This window comes from Amblyomma maculatum, chromosome 6, assembly GCF_055883805.1.
Source record: "Amblyomma maculatum isolate TAMU_Amacu chromosome 6, ASM5588380v1, whole genome shotgun sequence".
NCBI classification, from domain to species: domain Eukaryota; kingdom Metazoa; phylum Arthropoda; class Arachnida; order Ixodida; family Ixodidae; genus Amblyomma; species Amblyomma maculatum.
In genome coordinates, this window is record NC_139349.1 from 53,435,941 (window position 1) to 53,451,941 (window position 16,001).

At 42.9% G+C, this 16,001-nt stretch overlaps 1 protein-coding gene across 1 annotated transcript in view; it reads left to right on the forward strand.

Moving 5' to 3' along the window:
* LOC146185750 (glycerophosphocholine cholinephosphodiesterase ENPP6-like) overlaps window positions 1-14,679 on the forward strand; it is a 31,474-nt gene extending 16,795 nt beyond the window's left edge. Inside the window, exons 2-8 of the mRNA XM_084606676.1 lie at window positions 3,417-3,604; window positions 5,410-5,581; window positions 7,085-7,194; window positions 8,183-8,344; window positions 10,217-10,360; window positions 11,803-11,917; window positions 13,103-14,679. Of these exons, the coding sequence (XP_084462802.1) occupies window positions 3,417-3,604; window positions 5,410-5,581; window positions 7,085-7,194; window positions 8,183-8,344; window positions 10,217-10,360; window positions 11,803-11,917; window positions 13,103-13,329 (1,118 nt within the window). The 3' untranslated portion in view covers window positions 13,330-14,679. The remainder of the gene's footprint in view (window positions 1-3,416; window positions 3,605-5,409; window positions 5,582-7,084; window positions 7,195-8,182; window positions 8,345-10,216; window positions 10,361-11,802; window positions 11,918-13,102) is intronic.
* The last annotated feature ends 1,322 nt before the right edge of the window (window positions 14,680-16,001 follow it).

The window sequence follows — 16,001 nt, forward strand, 5'->3', positions numbered from 1 at the left end:
GAGGGCAGAAAATGCAGAGGTAGTAGGGAAAATAAGGAACACGAAATAGCTGTCTCGGCGCGTATGCCTCGCTCTTATGACTTCTTCGGGAGACCAGATCATTATGCTCAACGACGAAAAACAATAATTATAACCACACCAGTAGTTGTTTTGCCAGGCTGTGATTTCGCTGTTCTCTTTTTGCTATTATTTAGCATCCACCTTGCATGCGGGTGGTGCGGTGTTCGGTCTTAGCGCTTCCAGCTGCCCGGTGGTTTCTGATGGGCGCAAGGTTTCTTCTGTCCTGATGTTCGGCCTTTTCTGGGTTGAAATGGTTGGAAAGTTGTCTTTGAGCCTACTTTGAAGATAAAAAATCTTGTGTATTCGCGCTCTTGCGTCCTTCCACGATAGGAAACCACATTGCTGCCATTAAATCTTTATTGTCAATACCTTTGCAGACTCCTTACGCAGAGGTATTGCGGATTTCATTTATACAGCGGGGGATTCAACCATGTATGCTTTCTAAGTCTTGGCTGCACCTCAAAGATCGTCGCCAGCATCATCATTCTGATTACACCCACTGCAGAGCAAACGCCTCACCCATTATCCTTCCGACTAATTAGCCCGGTCATGTGGCACCTTCATCCACGTGATCCCCTTAGGCTTTCTATTTTCTTCCGTCCACCTCACTTGCTGCCGGCCCCCGCTACGCTTTTCAACCCCTGGAATCCAGTCTGTTGCCCTTAGCGACCATCGGTTGGCTTACTTTTGCATTACATATTATATCCATGCCCGTTGCGGCGTACACAGGTGCGGCGTAGATGACGCTCATTTACGGTTTGCGTTTAAAATGTGTCACGAAGCCGTCTCTATATTGTCGACGTTGCACCTCACTGCGACATTCAGTGTAGCGAGGACTAAAAGACTCCGCCAGTGCACACAGCTGGTCGTATTTGCTGACATAGGACCAAATGGGCTGGCAGTACACGTACGTTGTTAAACGCTGACTTGAATGCTCAGTCAGCACCCTGAAAATTACGTTTTTTTTTTTTTTTTTTGTTCTCCCATTAAGACCTCCATGCAGCTTTCCACGTTGGCGTTAGCCAGGTGTGCGAAAACAATATTTTGAATTTTTTGTTCTTGCCTCTTTAGTCTTGCCGTGAATGCTGCCAGCTGCCCTTTTACCTTTTGTTCTTTGTTGTCGACTATTGTTTGAAATTCTGGAGAATGCAGAGCTCGCAAAGAAAGTTCAGGAACTGGAGTTGCTAAGTGGTGGCCGAGATCACTACAAACGTTTTTCACAATTGAAAGCTTCTGAAGGTGACGACAGTGCTTCCTTTCTGAGCAATGTTCAATTTACAGATGAAATGGAATCAAATGAAAGTCAGGCACGCCGACGTCATTAATGAGAACTAATTGCTGGCAGAGGAAAATGAAAAGTTCCAAAAAGGGTTAATGAACTGGAACAGTATTCTAGGGTCAACAACGTGTAAATAAAATGTATTCCAGCACTGCAGAAGAGGAGGTGAATGACTGTATCTCGTCTCTCGACACTCGTATGACGCGAAAACCTACTCGATTTCACCGTGTACAGAGAGCCTACGCACTCAGGCCATTATCTTGACTTCTATTCTGTCCACCCTATGGCACACAAGCAATCTGTCGTCTGCTCCTTAATAGAAAGAGCAATAAACACGTGCTCTAACGAGCAATCCCTGAACGAAGAGCTAAGGGCTGTTGAAAAATATTTACGAGAAATGGTTATCCAAGAAGCGTTGTGGGGCAAACACCAAAAAGAATCTCCTACAGCGACCGCCACCTTCTGATGTTTCCATTGCCTCTAAGCCAAAGCTCCAAATATCCCTTACATCACACAGATCTATGAAGCACTTGATTGGCTATTTCGAAAGCACGGCGTGCAAGTTGCCCACGTTTCAACGAGCAAGCTTAGACACGAGCTCGTCCATGTGAAAGACCCGCTTCCTTGTTACAGGTTTCCTGGGGTCGTGCACAAGATTCCGTATGCATATTGCGACCGCAGTTATACTGGAGAATCCGAAGACTGGTGGAAACGGATACAGAAGCACAAAACTGACGGGGCGAAAGGACACATTTCTACTAACGCTCTGACCGACCACGTGCAAGAAACTGGACACGTCATCAATTGGACGGGGCACGTGTGCTTGCCAGAGAACGGATCTCTTCGAGATGCTTTTATCTAGTGTATTTGATGATTCAGACCACTCCCGGCACACTAAATTGGATGCAAGAAAATCTGCCATGTGATTATGGAAGATCATTACGACACATTTTGAAGAAGATATAAACGCATGCTTTTTGTCTGGTTTCCTCATTGTGAGCAAGGAAGCCGTAGGGCTTCCGAAACGTCAGAACGTCTAATTAAACATTGACTTTGTCAGTGACCCTATATTTTTCTTCTTTAGGTAATCGATTCAGTGTTAAAAAATTTCGAGTATTGTCGAACCTTAGACTGTCACATTCGCTTCTCTTGACTTCTGTTTATAAATAGCTATTACTGTGGTTTTTAATGTTTCACTTTACTACTGGCGATTATACAGAGACTGGTTCTTGGAGCGGCACTATCACAACAAGTGAACACTTAGTTTTTTTTTTTTTTCGTTTTTTTCCTCTTTTTTTTTTGCTTAATGTAGAAAAAACTAAATGCTAGTAAGAAAGAAATCCAATCGTGTAATTTTTTAACACTTCATAAGCTTTAACTGTGGCTTTTCTGCAGTGTTCTCTTGCTTTAGGTTGTTGTAAGTCCGTAAGTCTCACTCTCAAAATATCATGCTAGATCTAGCAGCAAGCGTGCGAATGTGGATGCATCCGTGAAATCATATTTGCACAAAACATTTACGGGGAAAGACACGTCGTCTCTAGCTCTTCACTCACGCCGCTTCTGTGTATCTTTCCACTTGAGACGCAGTGCCCACTCTGGCCTTCTCGCTTTGTCTCGAGCTCGCGGAAGTCTCAGTCGCAAACGACAGGGGCTGCCGCATTCCCGTATCTCTAATGTAATAAACGCGCACCTCACACAACTCGTTTCCCGTAAGCTTTCATTGTGTTTTTGAACGATATCTGTTCGCTCTGACGTTCGTATCTTCTTCGCATTCCTGACTGACCTCTCCTACAGCCTTTACTTAGAGAACCAATAAAAAGAATAATGCAAACGTCACTACACAATCACGCATCGCCTGAATAGCTTCATGCTACTATCTATTGTACTTGAGAAACTCAAACCCTGTCTTATAAAAAGCATCGCTTTTAAAATAATTTAATTTTGCCACCTCCATACTCATTTTCACTGGCTGTGTATACGTAATAGTAGCTACAAAAGACGAGCAATTTTCCTGTCCACAGTTTTTTTTTGTTTTTCTTTCATGCAACCTCTGCATGCTCTCTGCGTTTCTGTACAGGCCTGTACGGGGAGCGACATGGCTTTGTGCAAAACTACATGTACGACGAGAAGTATGACGACTACTTCCAAATGGCGCCCCACCCAAACGCTTCGCACGAGCACTGGTGGAACCACGCGGAGCCCGTGTGGATCACTGCCGAGAAGAATGGCCTCCGCACCGGCATGTACTGGTGGGACGGATGCCAGGTGAGAGTCCGCTCTCTGGGTCTTCTCCGCCCACGATTGCGATCGCCGGCTCCTATCTGCGGACAGTTCTCGGCACGGTCTGCACGATGCTTGCAGCGACAGTTTACTTCGCGCCTTTACCACCAAGCCGTAAAATTCACGTAGAGTCCTAGCTCTGTGTGACCAATTTAGAGTGCTTGAATCACCTAGTCTAATATGCCGTATTTTTTATTCGTCATAGTTGATTAGTAAATAATAGTTAGCTAGTCGTGAACTGAATTAGCTTGAAGAGCAAAGAGTCTGTTCAAAAGTATATACCAGTATTTCGCTGCCCTTTAGTATGCAATTCTCAAAACGGCATTTTCCACGGAGGATCGGGGAGCCTTGGCTTTCGGCGGCTGGTCCCAAGGTCGCCGGGTCGAACCTCGACCGTGCGTGCCGCATTTCTATGAACGAGAAATGCACAAATGGCTGTGTGCTCTGCGACGTGAACTTAAGTTAGAACTCAGAAAACCCTAGGCGGTCAAATTTATTCCGGAGCTGTCCACTATGGCATCCCCCATACGACCCCCCCCCCCCCCCCCCCCGAAGCCGCCATGCGTCCTCCACAGCCCATATAAATATATTAAAATCGCAGTGCTCCAATCACAAATGTACCGCTGTCTCCAAAAGCAGTTCCTGTAAGCTAAAAAAAAAAAAGAAGGAATGGAATCCAGATTTCGCCGCCTATCGCACTACCCGGATCCCGGAGGCTACGCCACTCCGCCGTTCATTTCGAAATTACCCTAATTCTGCCCTTTTCGGCAAAGACGACGCCAGTTCGAATTGACTGCCGAGAAAACATTTGAATAGAGTTTCCGCGCTGATAATTGCGTTTGTGCTGCCGGACGAGCCTGGATTGACGCAGAAAAAGCAGCAAAGTCGATTTCAGGCGACAGCAACAACTGGAAGGAGCTGTCCCTAAAGCCCTTTGAAGCGTTGCATTTTACATTGAACATTTTTGAATTTGTGCCCATATTTGCGTGAAAATTCTCGTTACAACAACAAAACATGGACGCGTACAAATAAATCAGCCCAAAGTAATGACGCTGTCCGGATGAAAATCGCAAAGAAACACATGGCAGAGACAAACGACAATGCAAGGTGACAGCACACCGTCTTTTTGTCCGTGTTCGTACGATGATCTAGGAGAACACTTCAATTTCGCTCGGTCGCCGTACGTTTCAGTGCTCCGCCCGAGTAATTAGGAAGCCCAAGAGCTAATCCCAAAGACGCGGGTTCGACCCCGGCCGAGGCGGCTGCGTTTCAATGGAGGAGCAGGTCATACGTGTGCTGTGAGATGTTAGTGCATGGTAACAAACTATATAGGTGGTTGATTTTATCCGGAGTTAATTACTACAGCGTACCTCGTAGCCTAAGTAGCTTTAGAAAGTCATATCACTATAAACGAAAACCAAACCGAAGCTTAGATTGTTTTTTGGGGCCTCTATTTCAATGGCACATCAGGCACCGTTCTTCTCACGTTGATATCTGTTTTCTGTAGAAATAACCGTTTACTGTAAACCTGTATTTTCCGTCACTGTTTTCCGATAAAGTGTTCCCGTCTCAGGTCACTATTTCAATTCGCATTATTAATTAAAAATAATGGAACATTCTTAGAGCTGCGAAACATTCGTCTTTTAAACGTTATTGTGTTTGTGGACATCAGTGCTCCTTGTGCTTCCTCCAATTCTCTCCTTGAATACAAGGCGCGAGTGTTGAAATACTAGTGGCTTATGATTATACTTGTTTAGACTTAACCGTGTGCTTCTGATCGTTCTTGATAGGTGAAGATAAAAGACAAGAGGCCCACTGTCTGCATTCCTTACGAGAGTTACTGGGAACGGAGGGATACTGTTGAAAACGAGACCAAAGGCAAAATAACTGAAATAGTGCAAAAATTTAAACAAGACGAACTGAACTTCGCACTCGTTTACTACGAAGCACCTGATGCCGAAGGTAAGTTGGTTTAATTATGACGCTTCTGTGATGAAAATTCCAGATATGCATATGCATCTGAATAAGGAAAAACCGACTATATCAAATTGCGCTCACAAAGTGTAAATACAAAGCAATAAACAGACGAAGTGTTGATGACTGTTTAGCAACAAAGAATCCGTGATCCTCGCATTTCAGTTTCGGCTTAGTTTACTATGCCACACGTGTGTACATAAACTCGTCCACGAAAAGGGCTGAGGAGAGTCGAATTAAATCTGGTTTTATGCCGCGTTTAGCCCTACTTCCTTTAAAGTCTGCAAGAAAAACACCAAACGATATTCAAGGCTTGCCATCGTACAGTGAGGGAAGAAATAAAAGAAACAAAGAAATTCTTAACTGATATCTGCATACGGCGCATGTTTAGTTAACAGGCGCAGATCACTTTATGTTAGTTTGGATTTATTGAACACATGCAGAACACTGCACTACAGCATCTGTAGGCTGTGATTGGTACGTACTTGGCGAAGGTGTGCTTTAGAGTTCGAGTAACGTCCGAGGGCAGAATAATGTTATTTATTTTAGCCTGGCTCTATTGCTCATGCTTACGCTAGGCTCACGTAATTCTTGCTTAATTTCGGTAGGAGCATGGGAGATTTAATTTTATTACTTCGTATTTTCGAACAGGGGAGCAATGACAGCTTTTTATAATTAATATAAAACAAAGATTTTTTTTTTTTTTTTACTTTGCAAGATATGGAACATCTCTTTAGGGTTTTTTTTTTCTGCCATTCCCAAAACCTAGGCTGTAGTATCGCAGCTCCAAAGAGAAATGAGCTGCACGGCATGCTCATTAGTAATAGCGGCATTAGCTGCTGGCATTTTTTAAATCTTCATAGTGCACTTTATAGTTCTATGTGTAGATAATTTGCGCCATAAAACCAAAGCATCTGCTCGTGGAAGGTGCCTGGCGCTTTTACTGCCGGATATCGCTCATTTTCAAAATTATTCAATGCCAAAACATTGACTACAAAAAGTTCTGTTGATTGAGAACAGCATAGAAGTTTCATAGTTTAACAGCGTTGTAAACGTTTTCTGAGTGACTGTGAAAATGATTATATTAAAGCTAAACAAACGTTTTCATAAAGTCGTCAGAACGAGTAGCTGTAAAATGTGCCATAAACATAAAATCATGTAGTGCATATCACGCATTAGCTTGAACGATGGGACAAGACAATAAATTTGAAGTCTTTTTTTTTTTTGTGCAATGCATTTTCACTTCTATTGTTTCGTTATATATTGTTGCAAGAAATATTTTTAGTATTTTTCATTTTGCTGCATATCTCACGTTATTGTGCTTCCCGATGTTCTCTCATCCCATAGTCACTGACATGGTATTGTTTTTTCCTGTCCTTATGAACACACCATTTTCCGCATTTCTTAAGTGACAATAAAAATGAAGTGGTAAAACTGAATGTCTAAGTCCCATTGCACAAAAATACAATTTAATTACACTTTCGCTGCTAGGCCACCGTAGTGGTCCGGACTCTATGGAGCGAAGAAATGCCCTCAAGAGCGCCGATGCTGTCATTAAGCACTTATTCGACGAAGCTAGGAAGCAGAACATGCGAGACAAGGTAAGACATATGTGCGAGCCCAATTCGCTCCGGCTTTTTTAAAATCTAGAAATGAGTTTACGCTCTGAGAAATTTTCAGTGAAATCGTGCTCTATTGTCACCTGTAGAGCGAGTACCGCAATTACCTGCATACAGTTCTCACCTCCTATCTAGTTAATAGGTATCGGTTTTCACCTGGACAATGTTTTTTTCTATATTTTTTTTTAATCTGGTGCATAATTCGTATCCTACACTGGGTATGAAGTAAGAAAGAACCCTATATGGTCCACACCTGTAGGCAGTCAGGAAAGCCCAAAAGAAACGTAGACCCTTGGACAGTATAGCACGATTTATGTCAATGCAAACTTTTGAGCACGCCTGACGCACTTGTCAATCCTGTTATCTTCTAAAGGTACTACGCAAGACATTCTCAATACATGGAAGAGATGAAAACGATGTAGTGTTGATATTTTTGCCACGTAGATGACAGGCTTAATTCGTAGCGGTTATTCAAATGCGTGCTTGTTCCCTCATCTTCGCTAATTTCTACAAATCCTTTCTTTACTCAAAGAAAAAAGCAAATGAATTTTCAAAACTTTTTCGCATAGAAAATGAAATTTCACTAGAGCAGCCTTGTTGTTAGGCGATCCAAGCTGAAAATGATATCTATGTCTTTGATTTTTCGTCTTTGGAACGGCATAAGCATGGAAAGCTGTAATATTTTTTGATGAAGTAATTTGTGTGCATGTAATTCCGCAAGGTGTCTGCTATTTTTGCGTGTGCACGCTGTTAGTTTCTTTTAAACTCACCATAGACGGAGCAATGAAAAATAGGTCGAAACCCTAACAGCTTATACGAAGTTGTAAAGATGTAGCGTTCCAGCAAACGATTCTTCTATTTGTAATCAGTTTATATATAGTATAGATGTCCGCGCGCCTTATCGATGTATCCCGCAGGATTAACTTGTCGGTAATGCCATGGATTAAAAGGCGTCCGCGCTCTCTTGCAGATAAGCGTGGTGGTGGTGTCTGACCACGGTATGACCGACACCAGTCCAAACAAGTTTGAACTGATAGACATCGAGCCACACGTCGACGCTAATGACATTCAAACTATGCTTGATGGCGGCTCGTTCGCCATGCTCCGGCCTCACGCAGACAAGATTGAGAAGGTATGGGCTCTTTTCCTTTTCTTTTCTTCCGCCTACAACATTGTCCAACTTTGGGCGACCGGTTGTGGAGTGCAGGTGATTGGATGTAGGCGAGTTCACTTTGTGCGTAAGCTTCGTGTATATTAAAGCTACCTCGCGTAAACCTAGATACTGCTGAACCCATTTTTGATATGAGAATTAATGACGTAATTTTGAGGTTCCAGGGTGTGCGAGCAGAAGGAACAACCTTGTTGAAGCAGAAGCGTTGAATCGAGGAATTGCTTGAGGTCGTACGACGTTATTTCTGCTGAAAGTTGGGCTTTAAGGCGCGCACATTAAATGCACGGCGAACGTCATGCGGTGATGTATCTTCGCATTTGGCACCTTGCATTGCAGAAACGTAAAAGAATATATGTTTACTAGAGGCTAAGAATATATGTGATGGCATGAGGGGGCAGAATCGATGGCTCAAATCACGATTGGAGGCTAGTGGTAGTTACAAAGAATAATGATACAGTACACATTTTCAAGTATCAACACAGATGCGTAACAAGGCGAGAGCATGCGCAGTACCTCAGCAATACTCAAAACTAAAGAGATGTAGGTACTAGCAAATACTTATCAAAAGATAGATACACTGCGCTCTAGACTGGAGTAAGAATTTTTTCATCAGCTCGGTAAACTTTTCAGGTGAGCTCTCTCATGTTATTTCGGGGTCCAGCACGTTGCAATCGTGCACTGCGAGTGGAAATAAGGAATAATAAGCATAAATTTGCACGAAAGTTTAGTAACTGTAAAAGCGTGTTTGTGACAGGTGTGTCATGAACTGTTGGAATAAATAATGGTAGTAATGGGAGAAATAAAAGCGAAACAAGCATTGAGCCCCGAAGGACACAGAAAAAAAAAAAAAGAAAGAAAACGGGGACATTGCCCGAAGTGCAGCCACCAAGCTGTACGAATTGGTAACTATCTATGAGATAATCACTAATCCAACGAAAAATAGCCTCATTCTCAAACTGTATTCTTTAGCTTAGATAGCAAATTAAATAATTAGTGTGGGACACCAGATCGAAGGATTTAGAAAATGTAACAATATATTATTTGCAGTTAGTTCTTAATGCCAAGCGTCAAGTGATTAACGGTTTAAATCAGCCCAGTACCTGTGCAAAAATGCCCGGATCGGAAGCTGTGCTGTTTCTAACTGATTCGGTTATATTCTTCTGCAAACGTATAATACATTTTAAAATGTTTCAGGTAATTTACAATAAGAGCAGGTAAGCAAATAGGACGAAAGTTACACGGCACGTATAAGGTACCTTATCTGTGCACGGGGATTATTTTAGAAAATGTTTCATTCCAGCCGCAGGAGGCCTACATGACTTTGAAAATGTGAGGAAAAGAAACTTACATATCGGGTCAGCGTACCGTCTCAAAAAACAGCTACTGATTCCGTCTGCCCGGTTTCTTTACCTCTTATCTAATTTTATTAATAGTCCAGTCTCAGATATAACGGGAATGTTTTAGTTTGTCATGGCTAATTAGTGTGAAGCCTGATTTCATCAAGATGGCAACTGTCTGGTGTAAACATTGATTGGAAGTGTCTGTTGAATGAATCTGCATTTTTTATGTTTTCATTGGAAGAAATTATTCAGCAAGAGTGGAGAGGGTCGTCAATATACCACAAAAATTAATATGGAGCATTTTTTGTGAAGGTATTCAATCCTGTGCTGCAAAAAGCTCTTTAAAATTTTGTTGTAAAGTAACCTTGCTAATGCACTTATTTGTGATTCTTCCCGATGGTTTTTACTATTTACAGTACAAAACAGTTTATGCAATTTACACTGCAGACCTTGAATTGCAGCCAAGCTTTAACAATGCTTTTTTTCTACACAGGTATACAACAATCTGAAAAATCTGAATAAAAAAGGATTAAACATATTCAAGAAAGAGGAACTTCCGGAGCTTTACCACCTCAAGAATACTTACCTAACCCAACCAATAGTTCTGACTGCTGATCCGGGCTACCAGATCAAAAAAGTGAGCTCTACGTCCTCAAAGGCAACAAGACAAACTAAGCAAAAATATGTTGCCTGCCTTCAGTATTGTTTTCTTTCCTTGCAAACAGTGCTAGACTATCTAGCTGACGATTTCATACCAAGTTGATTTTCTTTTTTTCGCCAGAGCTATTCAGGTGCTTAACAGTACAGCCCACAGAATATTACATATTAGCTGTCCAAATATAGCAATTTCTACAGTTTGTAATCTATTGTAGTTTTGTGCGATTCCGAAGAAACTTTTCGGGTCGAAATTAAACACGTGTTGTTCATTGCGGTGCTTATCGTGCGCCAGTTGTAGGCTTGCGAGGATAAAAATACAGAAATTTCCTTTCGCATCAATGTCCCAAATGTCCTGACATATTCTCTGCCTTATGTTCCTGAAGTATTGCGAAAACTAAAAAAATAAACTTTCAAACCACACGTTGTCGACACCCATGGCTAGGCGGTGGTTTAATGTGTCAGTACTGCCTTTCTGTACCGTTGAGCGCCGTATATATGATTTGAATGTGACGAAAGCCAGTGGTGCCGTAAACAATATGAGGTATTCTTCCGCATGCTGTCATTTGTCTAAGCCATCTAGATAGTGCACTTGGGCATTCAAGCAAGCAGGAAGAAGCCACGATACCTTAACGTTCATGTCGTGTCGTTACGAGCCTCTTAAAAATCGCTCGCCGCGAGAATGTAAAAACCGGCGTTCTCCAGGATGCAATGTCTGCGCACCACTACAGGCTTCGCTAAACGCCGCTGCCAGTATTGTATCGCTGACGTGCGCACTCCTGTGAGGTTAAAATGTGCTTACGAACAAGACTGAGTGTCAAGGGATACAGATGTATTACTTTTTCGAGAGCTTGAGTTCGCCCGTCAGTGACGGAATTTTTTGTCCTTCTCTCCCCTTTACGACATCATCCTAGTCGCAGCGGCATGCGTCTGTGACGCTAGGGCCTCAAAAGTCAGCCTTCTGTTCAAAGGGCGTGCAAGCAGTGAACTCCACAGAGAGCGTCTGAACAAACCCATAATCTGACTAGGTCGGGTCCACAGAGCAGTAAAGGAAACACTCAGCGTTGCACCTATTGAAACTTCTGAAGCACACGCCAAGCGTTTTTCTTCCCCTCATACAATCGGGCGCAGTTCTGTCTTCTTAGTTTTTTTATCAGTAGATAACGTGAGCTTGAAGTACAATGCTGCAGGTAACGCGGTAAATCAGCTCATGGTTCCACATCGCGTTAGGGCTGTGTTGTAGCGGTCAAGTGATAGCGCCGTGCTTCTCTATGGACGATAAAATGAATCTGAACGGAAGGTGTGTCGGGATACAGGATGTTCATTGTGAGTGCTTGACTGCATTGAGTGGTTTCGCATACACACGTGCGGAGAAACCAGACGGTCCTTGAAAATATATCTCGTCCATTGCTCTCTTATCTGCAGCTTGAAAACACAGATAAGCAGATACCCAAGTCAAGCAAAATAAATCACGGAAACCATGGCTACGACCCTATGAAGCTGGAAGATATGCGTGCCATCTTCCTTGCCACAGGTCCAGGTTTGTACCGTAGCAATATTTCCCCAAATTTCACGACCAGGTCCAACATAATTTTTGAAACTTGTCCTCTGTTCCGCCGCGAAGACTTGCGGTTCTCTGCAGTGGATAGCACGTTCTCTATAGCGGTCCATACCAACGCTCAGTAATTCTCTGTAATTCTGTCCAGAGCTCCATAAAAATATTCCTCGAAATAAATGCATAGCTTTAAATACATTTCAGACATGTAGTGCAACGGAGTGTACTGTGTAGTGATCATATCAAAGCAGCGGGAGCCTACTGCGTGCCCAGATTGCTCAAGCGGATCATGCACCCGCTTGGTCATATTAGATATACAATAATAAAATAGTACGCGTTAGCTAATACATATCAGATATGGTGAAACCAATCAATTTACAGAAATTTATTGAAAAGTGGCGCCCTGTAACTAGGAAACTGTCCTTTGTACACAAAGCTCATATTAGTAGAATAGAACTCATGTCAGCGTCAGGAACGTTTTATTGAAAAAATTCCATGCCTGTACATGGGACAGCACGCACATGCACGCACACGCACGCCCGCCCATATGTCGCAACTTCTTGCTGCCAAAAGAACAAAAACATGTATGCAAAATATGTGAGCTCACAGTAATTCACATTTTAATACCATGCATAAACTCCAAAGCCCGAGGAAAATATAGTAACCTATTTTGCTTGAATACGTCCTATTTCATCCAACATTGTTTAAGGTGCATAAGCACTGTTTTAACCGGTTTTAACGTTTCTCAAGAAAACCAATGTTTTAAGCTAACCAAAGGCGTCAAAACGTTTAGTCGTTTAGCACAAAAGGCCATGATACATCCTTGCTTACGCGCCAATTAACTTTATATGACTCACTGTAGTGACAAAATGTTGAGTGGCCCTTATTATGAGTCGCCCAACAAGGATGGCATGGCACACTCCCACAAAAAGACGTGTTCATATTTGATTTAGCATGATTTTGCAACGTCAGTACTTACGCACTTGCTTATACCCAAAAGCTGCATAGAGAAATGCTGCAGGTGTGATAATTCTCTCAGGGCGAGGCGGGAAGCATCTTTCTAGCCCCCTTCTACTGCTTCACCGATGCCTCATGCTCGTTCGCAGGTCTGGGGACACATAGCTACAAGAAGTTCGCTAGCTGATTATAGCGCCGTCTTTACCTTCTCAGGTCTCAAGCAGGGCTTCCTTAACGGACCCGTGCGCATGGTGGACCACTACAACGTGATCTGCCGTCAACTGGGAATCCAGCCTCTGCAGAACAGCGGCAGCATGGAGAAAGTACAGACCATGTTTGTTGGCGGGGAGAGCGGTGGAAGCGGCAGTGCGGCTGCCTCTCTGTCCCTCCTCCTCGTGCCCAACGTTCTGCTAGCCATGCGAGGCTCGTTATACCATTGATCGCGAATGGGAGAGATCAGTGCGCGAACAAAAAAGTAAGGCCGCTGGAACGGTCGCCCTTGTAGTCTTTCACGAATGGCGCGCCATCTTTTTCCATTAACATACGTCGCTGTACTGTGTGCAAACAGCGCACAAACGTTTATTTTCATAACCAAGTTCCTTTAAATTCTGGCTTTATTGCATTTTTCTCTCTCCTTTTCATTCCCCTTACTCTTAAAGCAGATATCTGAAGCCTCCACAAACGCTTCCACGGTGGCTGTTCCATACTCGTATTCTTAAACGGGGAATATTAATTACGCACAAGAATCAGAGCACCTCATCTATTGCCGTATTTACTCCCGAACCGTGGCTGTTTTGCAAAACACTTTGTTTCTGCTTCCATTGGATTCCATAAGCAGTGAAGCGTGCGGAGCTTAATTTCGGGCAAGTCACTACTACACTCCATGTTTAAAATTGCAAATGGTGGTTTTAATTTTCTTGGTAGTACATTCCAATGATGCTTTAATGTTGAGAGCTATGGAGCGTCTACCCCAACATGTTTTGCCAAGCTACTTGTTTCATTTAACGTTCACCGAATTGATTTGATGCTGAACTCGTACATTTAAAAAATGATATCGGCTGTAGCGGAAGCTCTCTACTGCTGTTAACTTGGAACAGTGTACGACCTGTCTTGCTCCCTCTCAGGCAGCAACTACGGCGTGGGGGTTAACCTAGCGATGATAGTACGTCACTATAACCATAATGGTGCCACTGACTCTAAAAATGCCCTTTTTGTGACTTTCGATAATGTAGTGTATATACTCACTCATTTGTGAAGAAAGAAATTTTATTCATTTTTGTGCCCGCTAAGACTGCCCGCATCGACATTCCGTCCTCGACGGCTTCAGATCGTATTTTACTCTTCCTCGAACGTACTCCTTCACAAGTTTGTCTTTTCGTTCTGTACAAGTTTGTTCATATGGAAGCTGGATGAAAAATGGCGAACAAACTGAAAAAGGAAATAGTTTCAGAACGTTACGGAAGACATGGCCGCTGTGTTAGCATCTCTTTTCGCTGGCAGTGGATATACATATTATGTTCTTAGCGACTTAGAGGACTGAGTGTACACGTATGTGTTCAACACTCTTCCAGGGGGGCTTGGAAATAAGTAGTGCGACTGATATCTTTGTTTGGCGGATGGCTGTTCCAGCCTACTACATGGATTATGGAACCTGCTTATCGAAATATCATCCTTCTTCGTACGTTGATCCTCCTACCCTCCTGTCCTTATATCTCGCCACGCTGAAAATATTACCCTTTTACAAAATGTTATTTGTGTCGCGTGTACAATAAATTGATTTTGCTTTTTTATATGATGTTTTTTTTTTCTGCACTGGAATTTTTAGTGCGTAATTGTGGTATAAGATCTGATTTATAGGATTGGCATAGCGCATATTGTGACCAGCGCTGCTCCAGACACCATGAATGGACGCCACCAGATCGGTAGGGTCGGATGACCTGACCGATAAGTTGCATCACGTGACGTGACATCCGCGAGAGCGAGGAGCCAACAGAGAACGCTCCGGACGAATGTCGACAGTCTCGTAATTACTAATCACGAAAGCAAGGGCAGCTTCTCCGATAAAACGTGTTAATGATCAAGCAAAAGCGTAGAAGCACGTTTTTTTGCTATAGAGATCACAAAGTAAAACGACACATTGTATTCTCATTAGAAATTCTTGACACTTCGGTTTTCTTCATTTTAAAATACCGCATGGTTCTGCGAATAAAGAAATAAGCGTTACAAGGAGCAGGTTAATTGTGGTCATTTATACAGTAATGGATTATTAAGCGGTTACTTTTTCATAAAGCCCTGGGTAATTCAGTTACGTTGTCCTGTAACTGATTACTGGTAACAGGTAGATGAACTACCAACGATGCAATTTTGGGAACTACAACCACTGGCGGCTAACACTGCAGCGAGCGTAGGTGCTTCCTTCGTGTGACAGAAGGTGACAACGGACCTACGCGCAGTACCGTGAGCGTGCGTGAGCGTGAGCGTAGTCCGGAGAATATATAACAGTTCTGCTCTTTACAGGATCCGGCTATCTATATAGGACGATGCAACAACTTTCCTCCTACTACACACCTTGCTTGGCGGCGTCTCTCATAGCCTGAGTCGCTTTGGGACGCTAAAACTTACAAAACAAAACAAAAAAACCCTTGCTTGGCGTAAGAAGTGTTTTCATTATCTGAAGCGTCCAAACAAAGTGTTTATTTTTGTTCTTCTTCTTACGTACGTTACCGATTGATCGCTCCCCAATGAACACGAACTCTATTGACACCACGCGACTCCTTGATTCGAGCCTTAATGAGCCATTTGTCAAGGGCGAGGCCAGGGGTTCTATAAGCCATTTTCTGACGAATTGAATCGTCCACGCTATGGCGTCCTGCTATACAGTAACAACGTAATGTTCCAAAGTAATCGTCTGCAGGTAAATTTCTCTGCTTTTACTTTACCTTCCTCACAGCACCCTATGATCAGACCTTTAGAAATAATGAAACACGGTGCTTTATGCAAGACCTAAAGCGGCTCCGAACTGCAATCACGTCATTTTGACCAAATTCCAAAGTGCTTGGCTCAATAATTGGGTAGTATATAGGGCAGAGACGCAGAGGCATTTTATTTATGT